General features: G+C 42.5%; 1 protein-coding gene across 2 annotated transcripts in view; it reads left to right on the forward strand.

The window, feature by feature from the left end:
* The first annotated feature begins 7,282 nt into the window (after window positions 1-7,282).
* myo15aa (myosin XVAa) overlaps window positions 7,283-12,388 on the forward strand; it is a 31,943-nt gene continuing 26,837 nt past the window's right edge. The window contains exons 1-4 of one of the 2 annotated variants that reach the window (XM_088317160.1): window positions 7,283-11,686; window positions 11,836-11,918; window positions 12,073-12,136; window positions 12,245-12,354. In XM_088317160.1, coding sequence (XP_088173286.1) covers window positions 7,283-11,686; window positions 11,836-11,918; window positions 12,073-12,136; window positions 12,245-12,354 — 4,661 coding nt within the window. Of the gene's footprint in view, window positions 11,687-11,835; window positions 11,919-12,072; window positions 12,137-12,244; window positions 12,355-12,388 lie in introns of those variants that run through there. The other variant, XM_088317161.1, reaches the window with a different exon arrangement.

The following is a 12,388-nucleotide window of genomic DNA, read 5'->3' on the forward strand; positions in this document are numbered from 1 at the left end:
TTCTTGAAAATGCATATTAATAATCTTTGACATGGAACTTTTTGTCCAAATACAATGAAAATAATTACTATATTATAACTCTGTTTTGCTACTTTCTCGTCATTTCCAGGCAAAAGGCAGTCAATAAAAATCACTTTAATTTATAATTTGAGTTTATCTGTAGATTCTAGTTTATAAACTGATGCAGAAATTGACGCCATATTCAACTATCTCAATTCTTAATGAATTTACCCAGATAAATGAGTTCTAAAATGGTGATTGAATAACATCTTGATACAGGATTTGTTAATGGTGGTCCCATTTGTTTATTCAGTTTAGTAGCAAAGTTTGATTTACTTATTCACTATTCATCCAACCATTTTCTAAAATTTGGCTCCTCGTTAGCAATGGTGAGTTCTTACTAGCATTGCATTATTTTTCAGATGGACTATTTCATGAGCAAAGTTTTTCCAATTAATAAAGCCCTCACATTTATTTGCATTATGCACACTTTTTTTGTCTGAATTCGTATGTTCTCCCTATTTAACTGAAAAATGTGAGTTCTTTATTTGCCCTACTCAAAATGGAATAAGGTTGTCATTAAAGGAGGACAAGACCCAATATAACCAAACAAGCTCAGTTTATACATTTTTTAATCGGGAAACTGGAATTAGTTATCACTTTCTTTTTTATCTAGGAAATAAGTGCCACCTACTTTTAATGAGGAATATGGCTAAGCCCCTGTCCGCTCTCTCCGTGTTTCGGCGAGTCATTAAAAGGACAGATTACAAACACTCCACTGGAAATCATTGTACTTTCATTGCTTATAAGGTTCAAAACTGGTGATCAATTGGCACCAAAATCCATGTGGACAACCCTACGTATGACCACTTCTACACATCAGAAGGATTCACCTCTCCGTGGCTGATTTATATGCCAATGAGGAACTGTGGAAGTGAGCAGTGGTACATAGATGATCCTGAGAGGACGCTGCACACTACTTCTTAGCTGATATTTGCAGAGAATGAAGCGGGAATGAGTATACATACACATTTATTTGGAGGAGGATTTTGTTCAACTGTAGGCGACGTAACTACAATGCGATGTTTTATTCTTTGGAACTGGCAACGCATACACCACTTAATGGAGCGTTCCAATGTGGCCACACTCGGCTGTGGAGTCGGCCTCCACGCTGTAACCTTTTGTTCCCTGAACTTTGACATACCCAAAGTGGCCCTGCGATGCACACCGTTCAAGAAGTCCACCTCCAGGGGTCATCGATTAAGAGTTATTCTGAAATCGATGGCGACTCTTTCTGCGACGCTGACAGCTTCATGAATTGGCTGCAAGGTGTTGTGGGTGCAAACTTACATGAGTGGCAACAGCCAGGCATCCCCGGTACCAAGTCGCCAAGCTAATTTTGTTGCGCTAACGTCGTCTGTTTACTGACCAATAGCTATTTGCTACCCTGAGCAGTGCTGTTAATTTTAACCCTGCCAAATAACGTGTGTTGTTACCCGTGGCGGGTAGGAGGTGTAAGCATCGATGCCTGGCAGCACACTGAATAAAAGATTAGCGTAGGTAAATGTCCGAAATGTAACCAGTCAGGGTTTGTGTGCACATTCTTGCCCTTGTCCGCTTCAGCCTGTGTAAGTGGAGAAACAATCGGCACGGTATTTTTGATTTTGCGCAGGTGATCACATGAGCTCACGTTTGATGTCAATCAACTATTGTTGAGAACGCTTTTATACTTTCTCAGGTTGAAGTGGACAAGAGTAGTAATGTGCATTTGCATTTTGGTGGTGATCTGTCGCCGTTTCAGACAACAGAACTGACAAAGGGAGCAATATTACGTGAGGTAATATTGCCTCCCTGCTGTGACGTAGACGCTGAAACCGGCAAAAAAATATCAAGCCGAGCTCCTCGAGGGGTGCGTGTCAATTAGTCGTAAATCTCATCACCAAAAAAAACTTAAATCACTACAGAGTCTTTTTGGGTGGTGGGGGGGGCATTTTAATACTGATGTCATTTATACTCGCAAACCTATTAAATAAGTGCCAATGTTAACATCTGTGAAGCGTCCCTTTACTGTGTAATGTAGTTCTAAAAAAAATGCAGGTTGTCTTGAGTAGTCCACTAACCACTAGGTGGCATCACCGCATCTAAATCATCTCTGCGGCATTTTTCACTGAGGCCTGAATGCCCCAGAACAAAACTAGTCCGGCTTTGTTAACAGCAGCAATTGTCCGTCATTGTCTATCACATTATACGCCGGCAGCGAAGGTTAACACTTTGAATGGAGGTTAAAGCCTCACAAGCAACCTGAGTCCAATCTCCTAAAGCTCACACTCACCTTCTTTGTGACGCTCACTCTTCTTTTGACACTTTATATTTTAGTTTGTCACTCCATCTTTCACTCTTGCCCCAACTTGATGATTTACTCTCAAACTAAACAATCAGTTTCTCATGTATTTGTAATTTGTCCAAAATTGACTCGTTTGTCTGATGACACTTTAATGGTTAATGGTTGAATCGGCGACTTGGGCTGTGGTTTTTAACAGTTATTTATGAAGGGCTCATTCTGTGTGTATATGTGTGTTTTGGACAGATGTGATTTTTTTTTGCCATCCTAGAATCAAGTGTAATTGCACATCCACTACAGTAGGTGGCAGTAGCCCTCTCCTTCACATAGAGCAAAATGAGTATTAGCTAGTGATGGGTATAAGAAGCTTCAAATCGGCTTCATGAACCAGATGTAGCATTTTTGGACTCCTGTAGATGGCTCTCTCTGTTCAACATTGGGCTGAAAGCACACTGACTTGTCGTTTTTTAAACCCTTTATTTAAACCAACAGTGCCATCTAGAGAACTCAAAAATACAACAACTGGTTCATGAAGCAAATTTGAAGCTTAATTTTCCCATCACTAGTATTAGCTCCTCTGCGGAGGTGTAGGGTGAGGGGTGGGCTCCAAATTAGAGTTGCGACAGGGAGTTGGCAGGGGCCGATATAGTTTGTTCTTCCTGGGGGGACGTAACAAAAAATAATTGCAAAATCCTGATTTAATGAGACATAAGTTGGTGAATGTCAGGTCAACAAAGTCAGCGCACCACATTGCTCGACACCACTTATCAACTACATCTCTTTGAAAAGCTCTTTACCTTACCAGAGTTGGCGAGTGACCTTTACTGTGTGAGGGGGTGTGTTTGTGAGTGTGTCTGCACTTTTTCATGGTCACTGCTTTTTTGGATGTTTGTGTGATCCAGATTTCAAAACTTGTTAAATTGTTAGCTAACCTAAAGTATCTGATGTGTGTGTATACTTATTGTATTATTTTTCAATAATTCCATATGCTGTACCTTATATTTCTTATCCTTTTAATTGCTACTCAGTACACAAAAAATTGTAAATTCGAACCAAGACCAAGAGTCTCAAATCCAAGAGCATAAAAATTACTTGAACTTTTGTATTCATTATGCATTTTTCATTGTCACTCATTGTCTTTGCTGATTTTCAGAGATTAATCAGTATGTTACAAGATGAATTAATTTGACCATGCAGCAGTTTGCTCTTTTCTTTGTTCATTAGCTATCTACTTTCCATCTAGACTGTGTTATCTGGCTGTTAACCCCTGACACTTGTCCACATGTATAATATGTCAGTCGGGGAGTGTCCCAGGGTGGGAGGTGATGCTTTGTGATATATTTAGAGCGGCCAGCAATGAATGTTTTATCCGCACTGTGTAGGCAGAACACAGTGGCAGTCATCAAACATTCATATATGCCACTGAGATGACCTCCTTGAATATCAGCTCAACGTTCAATGAATTAACATCGTGCAGTTTTCAATAAAAACAGTGTTGTAAGGAACAACTATGATGTTTTGGGAATTTAATCAAGCTTGACTAAAAAAGGCTTTTATTTTTTTGTTTGTACTAGGGCTGAACGATGTATCGTTTTGGGAATGAAATCGTGATCTCAGACAACGCAATTTCAAGATCGTCAAAGCTGCGGTTGGTGCCTCACATTCACGAAGCAGGTTACACGAACCAGCGACGTAGTCCTGGTAGTAATTTATTTCGCCGCTGCTTGAACGCTAGGCAGCAAGCTATCTTGCGATGCCGCAGTACGGGCTTTATTCGGACTATATGCAAGTCCACAGCAGCATTAACAAGCTGCTTAATGACAAATAAATGACCCCACTAACAAGTAGCGTTTTAGCCGAAGAGTCGAATGAGGCGTCGTTAAGCCTGCTAATTGCTAAAATGAAAAACAACGTCTGGAAAGATCCAAAATATGTACTTAGGTGTACAGTCGACTTTTCACAGATGTCTGGTTAGAACCGCGTTAGGACGGAGAGCCAGCAACTATGAACAGAAATGTTGTATTTTAATCGCTACGTATCAAGACAAAATATAATGATAGCTACATTTGCAATTTAGCAAACGCTTTCTTACCGGAACATGTAAACGGCTGACATCATCATGACGAAGAGTTTCGATGTCCAACGTATATTAAATATTTATTAACTAATCAATAATATTTGAACTACAGAGTACTGAGTTTCGAGATGTACACAATAGTAGCTCTCAAAATTATATTTTTAATCATTAGCTTTGCTAAGGTGCAATTATTTTATTGACATATCATCTGACATCTATGTACAAAGAACATGTACATTAGTACGAAATGTAAAACATTTCAGGGATTTTCTTATACACAATTAGACAAATACAGAAATAAAAAATCATACGTCACATAAAGTAATTTTTAAAAACTTGAGAAAAAACTCTCCCCTTACAAAACCTCTTAAGTGTCCTTACATTATTACAGTAATAGCATTTATTGTTTTTAACGGTATAACGGCATTTTCCGTCATGTTTGTAAAGATCACTGTACATTGTGAAGAAATTATGCATTTTGCAACAAAGCTTGAAGTTAAATCGAAATCGCAATATCAGCCAAAAAAATTGCAATTTGGTTCTTTCATAAAATCGTTCAGCCCTAGTTTTTACTATGTGTGAAACGAAATGTACTTGATTGTTGAGTATGTTGGCATTAGTGTAAATGTTAAAACTGCTGTATTGGATAATGAAATAGGCTCAGAAATTGCAGAGCATCTGTTGTCAAGATAGTTATATCACTTTCATTTCATCAATTGAGTCGAAAATTAATGCCAATTTGGGAATTAAGCTGGATGGAGTGCTTAATCATCTTCCCAAGCACAAACCTCCAGGTAAAGTGTCCAACATTAATGAGGGTGAACGTTTATGTAGACGAGGAGACCGAGCAACAAGGTGTTTCTACTCAATGTCCACCATCGGGCAGAGGTGTTTGTGTTTTGACTCTGGGTGGCTTTGCCTCTCAGACACAGTTTAGCAACAGCTCAGCCCACCTGCATTATTCATGCACAAGCGAGTCCACAGATAATGTTACTGTGAGACAGGATAACAGGTACATTAAGGTGCCCTTTGCAACAGAGGATACACGCCACACTCTCACAGAGATACTGTCAGAATGATCATATGATATCAAATTGGGATTAAGTCGCAGTAACCAGAGAGAGTTACAACAGGCAGCGGGAGGTCACAAAGCTGTGATAGTGGGTGTGTAACCGCTCACAAACGCTCACTCTCGGACAAAATGGAACATACCCTTCGAGCGCCAAGATAACCTGCGCTATCAGTACTCTTCGCTGAGGGAACATCCCGACAAAGTTTGCGTGGCAGCCAAGATGAGGATTCACGACAGGACTCACAGGACACAATGACAAAGGGGAGACACACAAAGGACTACGCATACCCTGTTGCTTGGCCTTTTATTCTCTGTGTGACCCTGCAAATTTACTTACATGACGTAGAAAAACAAACAAGGACCAGGAATTTATATTTTCTTCTGGATGCTACCTTTGCAAGGATCCAGGGGACCAAAGGCAAGAAATTTGCTTAACAGGCAAAAGTAAACTAGTCTTATATTAGAATGTTTGAACCACTTTTGTTTTTTGAACTTAACTGACTACCAAACTAATCTTTCTTATTATTTTATAAAATATAGAAAGGAATTATTTTTACCAAGTTTTGATAACGTTTTTGGATGAGCATTGATGGATAAGCAAAGTACATCTTTGGATCCAAGACTGAAGGACTATGGTTTGTTTTTTGTCTCTGTGTTGACTAAATTTGGTCACTGTATGCAGTGTTTCTGGAGCAAAACTTGATCAAATCAAAGAAAGCAAGAAATGATAATCGGAGGCTGTTTTGACATCAATCAAATTTAATCACAGTGTGGCAACTTTTCCATACTAGCTGCCATCATGCCAACCAAGAAAGCTGACTCAAAATTGGTTGCCAAGAAAGGCAAGTCACAAGAGACCAAGAAGGGAGTAAAGGACACTAAAAAGGCATTGAAGGATGACAAGAAAGGAGCAAAGAAATTGGAGGAACCAGCCAAGGGAAAGGCGAAGGACGGTGGTAAGAAAGGTCGGGGGAATAAACCTGTCAGTGAGTCAGAGGAGGAATCTGATGAAGAAGAAGAGAAGGTGAGGAGTGAGGAAGAAGATAGTGATGAGAGTGAAGAAGAAGTGGTCGCTAAGATGTCAGCTCCTCTTGATATCGATAAAGGTAAAGCAGTTGTTAAAAATGCCTTTAAAGTGACAGCTGTGAAGGGTCCTCAACTTCCCCCAAGTGATTCGCCTTCACTGGATGATGAGGATGAGGCGCTTGACAATGAGAAACCACCAGTAAAGAAAGGGTTGGATGCAATCAATCTGAAAAATATGAGTGATGTCCAAATCAAGGGCGCCTCAAAAGTCATGATGGGCTTTGCTGCAGAGGAACAGAAGAAAAACATAGCTGTAGGAAAGTTGCAGAAGACGGCTGATGCTAAGAGTCACTTACGAGGGGCTTCGAAAGTTATCAGCGGCCTCACAGGAAAGGCCTCTCCATTTTGTTTCCCAACCAAACAAAAGCAGCCAGAGAAAGCTCCACCAAAGAGGAGCCTTAAAACCACATCCACTCTTTTTATACCTCTCGCTAAAAAAAAGGAGAAGCCACCTGCTTCAGCTAAACCTCTTCTAAGCACCACCAAACTTTTAAATGGACTCGGGCCGAAATCCACCCTTGAGGAGCAAAAGCCAGGGCCGTCAGGGTTAAAAGGACTTGGGCCTAACGATACATCTGATGAGCAAAAGACCAGTCTGTCCGGTTCCACCCTAGCCAATAAAAAAGAGAACAGTCCGGGACATTCCACTCCTCCTTCACCTCCCCAAAAGTCATTAGACCTGTCAGCTTTAGGAGGGATGGGTAGTATGGCTACAGAGGCGAAGGGATTACGAGCAAAATTCAAAGGAATGTTTGGCAAAAAGAAAGTCGGATTAAGGTTCAAGACAAAAGGATGGATGTTAGCGAGGATAGCTGCCGCCACCAACTGGTTGGTCGGGGGATTGCCAAGTTCTCAGGGCCGAGGTCGACTGGGTGCATGGGCACAACGTCAAGGGCGAAAACGACTGTCATTTGCAAGCAGAAACACAAAGAGATCACCGCGCTATTACAATCACCCCTCTGATTATGATGACGATGAGTATGGATCTGAGGAGGATTACCACAATGGGCTGCCAGAAGACTTTGAAAACTATGATGACGATGAGTGGGAAAATGAATATGGCTACTATGATGATGACGGCAACATTTATCCTGACAATGAGTTTTATGACGATAATGATGTGGATTACCACACTTACCCATATGAAGAGTATGAAGATAATTGCAATGAAGAGGTGGAGTATTACTATGGCGACGATGGAAAGCTCTATGCCATTGTGCAAGAGCCATTGGGTTACTCGGCCAATGCCATGGAGACTATCTACAATCCATATGAGTCTGAGATGCACACAGATTCTTATTTTGATCATAATATGGTTTATAACTATGGGTTGTCAGATCACTATGGTATGGGGACTGCTGGTTATACTACTCTCCCAGGCTTACCTCAATATCAAGATTCAACGCAGGGATATTTAGGTACTGCTGGAGGTCATTTCCCTTTCCAGGAATCATCCAATGTTGTTAGTGGGCTGGCTCCAACAGAATCAGAACATCTTTACAGAAAGGAGCAAATCCCTTTTGCTAATTCTGCCCTTGAGCAGTTCAGAGTCCCCAGGCCTCAGGTCAGATTATTTGGAAAGGAAAGACTGGATGTAGAAACCTTGCCGCCACCACCCCCATCCCATTCTACTCCCATGTTTTCATCTCCATCCCTTGGTTTTGACCTAATAAATCATAATGACCAGCCCTTTCCCCCTTACATCCCAGAACAGTCCCACTTCCCAACTGCCTTTAATCCTCAACAAACCGCCATCACACCGTATTCACAAACAGCTGAGATCATTCAACATGAGCACATGCAACTAAACCATCCAATTCACGCTCCGATGGTCACTCCCCCTGATCACTTTCCAGCATTTACTTTACCACAGTTTGCCCCCCAGGTGAATAAACCATTTTACCCTCGAGGCCCACCAACGTTTCAGATGGAGCAACTGCCCTCAACAGTCCCAAGTATACAAACAGAGAACAGTTCATTGGTGCACCCACTGTCATTTACGCCAATGGTCTCATCAAGACCAGTGCATGGCATCAAACCGCCTCCATTACAGAGGCCAGGAATGGCTCCAGATGGTATGGACTTTCAACCGCACATCCAGCCAGACTATTTCGTCCCTCAATTACACAGAAGAGACTTGACATACCAATCTCCAAATACAAGCCAAAGGCCAGCCTTGCCACAGAGACTACCAAACCCTTATGCTTCACCACAGTTCCATGGGAATAGACTACCCTTTGCTGCTCAACCACCTGCTACAGCTGTGAGGGCTGGAATTGGACTTCAAAGGCTTCAGTCACGAGCCCCATTTCCAGGTCCCATAAATACACCGAGAGGATCTCTGAGGAAGAGTGAGGGTCGGCCCACTGATCCAGTCCTTTCTCTCAGAAAACAACCCCGTTCAAATGTAACACCTCTTCCGTCTTCCAGAGCACAAAGTAGACAATCCAGATCCCAAGTGAGGAGAGCGCCTTCTTCACCACCATCCTCTCTTCCAAGAGAAACTGCTTCTCTATCTGAACGTGTTCCCTCTCCCCATCAAATTATTCAAACTACCCCCATTCATCCTCCTCCTTCTCCTTCGCAGTCACATAACACCAGGGCGCCCCTCCCCAACCACTCTTCAACTCACAAGTGTAGAGGTATCTCAAGAAGCCCAAGTCACGTTCCCATGGGATCTGTGGAACCCTCTCCAGCCAACGTTTACCCAAGAAGACGAAGTAGACGGACACCTGTTACTCAACATGTAGCTCCATTCAGGTCCTCCATTCGCAGTGGCCGAAGCACTCCATCTGGACATATGAATGGTGGGGTTGGAGTCCCTGCGTTAACAAGGAAAGGCTCTCAGGCAAGGGAATCAAAACCTCAACTGGGATTCCAAAGACCTATCGGAAGGGGAGAACCACTGGTACGTATCCCCAGGAATCAGTCTTCCCCTTCATTCAGACCTTCTCCTCATAGACCTCTGGCGTCTCGGCAGCGTTCATTGAAACAGACTGGCTCTTTTCCTCCCAAGCCATTCGGAAATGGGCTCCATAATGGACCGCAAGGTCCCCAACCATTTCAGGAATCATCTACCATTCCTTTAGCTTCTCCCAATAACCATGGATTTTATTCACATGCCTCCCTACCCCATATGACTAAGAGTTCCCAGAATATAGGCACAACATCTTTTCACCCTCCTTCACCCTCTCAGAATGTGAAACAGTTTGGCTACACAGCTAGTGAACCAGGCACCTCATCACTTCTAACAAATTTGTCTCAAAACCTGAAATCCGTAGGTACCCCTTTTCCCCTCTATCAACTTCCGTCTTCTCTATCTTATGCCACGCACCACACACCCCAAACAAGGCAGGAATTTTACCCTCACCCGTCTGCTAGCCTGATTGAGAGTGAAGCTCAAAATAGCCAAGTGGTGAGTCAAAATGCCCCTCCAGGTAAATCTGAAGCGTTGATGCAGGACTCTCACCTCTACAGCACCTCCTACGCGTCCCCCCTCCAGCCCAATGCCAACTCGTATGCAACTTTTCTTTCAGACACACAGTCAGCAGTTCCTGGTCCCTCATCGACCTCATCACCCCCATTTCTATCCTCTGCTATGCATAATACCCAGCTAAGTAACAAATCCTTTACCTCACCCCTTCAACAACATCTCTCTCCCAGGGCTCACAACACTCCTGACCAGCAGACTGTTCGAGTTAACTCCTCACTTCTCACTGGACTTCAGACCTCACAAATCCAAGGATCATTGTTTAAAGCCCCAGTCGACACCTTAACAGAGACCCAAAACTCTGTTGAAACTCAATTTACAATCGTTGATGGATCTGATTGTGCTGGTGGAGCAAATCAGCCATCCCCTCTTCTCTCCAATGCTGTGCAGAACCCAATTTTTCATCAGGCTTCCTATCAACTACCTGATGGCACTATTATAAACCAATGTGAACCTGCAGAATTATCTCCCGTCCAGTCTCTTTCCTCCCCTGTGTTGTCCTCTGCCCTTCTTAATAACCAGTTGCAGCAAGGCACATATCGCTTACCTAGTGGAATGCTAGGGACCAGTTCAGAGGCCAAATCCACAACCATTCCTGCACCACCTATGCTTTCTACTGCATTACTGAATCCCAATGTAAGGAAACCCATATACAAATTGCCTGATGGTACTTCAGTTTTGAGAACGAAGCCATCATCTGAGACTGTTACAACCTCCTCTCCAATGCTGTCCTCTGCACTTCAAAATGCTAATGCCCAAAAGACCTCTTATCTGCTTTCAAACGGTTCAATTAAAATTCAGCCAAGGGAAACGATTGAAAATCCTGAAAGTACACCCCAAATGCTACCTAGTGAGGAGGTAAATTCTAATATTCATGATGCACAGTTTCAGCTTCCAGAAGGTTCATCACATACAATTCAAACTTCAACATCAATGGCCACTGGGCCTGTCATCTCTGGTGCCTTGTTGAACACTAGCATCCGTGGTGCCACTTACAGACTCTCAAGCCCATCACTACTGGGGGAGACGGCTCCCACAGTGACTCCAAGTGTTGACCTTTCCAGTGCTCTTCGCAACACGGATATCAGTCGTCCTACTTACAGCCTGCCACCCAATACTTTGATGGCCCAACACCAGTCCACTTTGACTCATAAAACAGTTGACCTGTCAAGTGCTATGTCAAAAAGCGCTGACATTCGCAAGGCAAATTTCAATGGATCGGACAGCAAAATCGTGCCTGGACTATGTACCCCCCAACCCCCACAGCCCCACTCTTTAGATGGCTCTGGTGCCTTAAGTAACCCAGTCCTTCAAGGGGCCTCTTATCGCCTTCCTTCTACATGTGCTGTGGTTTCACCTCATGTCCAGGATTCTGTTCCCGAAAAGCACTGGGCTCATGGCTCAGAAGTTAAAGTTCTGGACCTGGAGAAAGACAAAGATGAATGGGGGGCAGAGAAAATATTACCTCCTGGGACAGTACAAAACCCCAATAAGTGGTCTGTGTATGGAGATGAGAACTTAATTGACCACCAGCAATTGATGACTCAGCAAAACAGGCCTAAACCAGGGGTGTGTAATCTCAACAGGGAAGGGGAACCTCAGGGCCCATGGTTTGACAAGGTAAGTGCGCTTGACAGCTCATATATAATTATATTGTTACTTGTATTTCAAGTCTTTAAGAACAAAAAGTATGATGGGAATTGGCAATCTGCAACTAATGCTTTATAAAAACATGACTCTTTTCCCCTCTGTGTTTGCGATTCTTTCAGATGTATGCAATAAGAAGCCAGCCCACAATATCTAACAGGGAGCAACGAGAGGAAGATGGCGTGGAAGACATGACACAGCTTCAGTAACAGTTTTTTGTACAGTACAAAAAAAAATTCCAATTTAGTAATGTATAGAAAAGGCAAAACAAAATCAAATTGAGCACAAGAAACAAAAATAAAATAGTTGAAAATGTGTTATTTACAATCATCTTATCTAATTGCTTCGTCTTTCATTAGGGAGATGCATGACAATGCTGTTCTTCAAAATCTAAAAACAAGGTTTGAACGGAATCTTATTTATGTAAGTGTCACATTTATTTATATTGACATAGTATGTTGTATTCGACAGATCAATAATTTCCATGTTTCTATTAATACGCATCACTTGTTGTTTGTCTATGCCTGTCAGACCTATATAGGTAGTATTCTGGTTTCTGTGAACCCTTATAAGATGTATAACATCTATGGTACGGACATGGTGCTGCAGTACAAGGGTCACGCCCTGGGCGAGGACCCACCGTAAGTCATTGTTTCTACTGGTTCAAAAGGGTTT

The sequence above is a fragment of the Idiotropiscis lumnitzeri genome, chromosome 15 (assembly GCF_059441095.1).
Source record: "Idiotropiscis lumnitzeri isolate Australia: NSW breed Sydney's pygmy pipehorse chromosome 15, RoL_Ilum_1.0, whole genome shotgun sequence".
NCBI lineage: Eukaryota > Metazoa > Chordata > Actinopteri > Syngnathiformes > Syngnathidae > Idiotropiscis > Idiotropiscis lumnitzeri.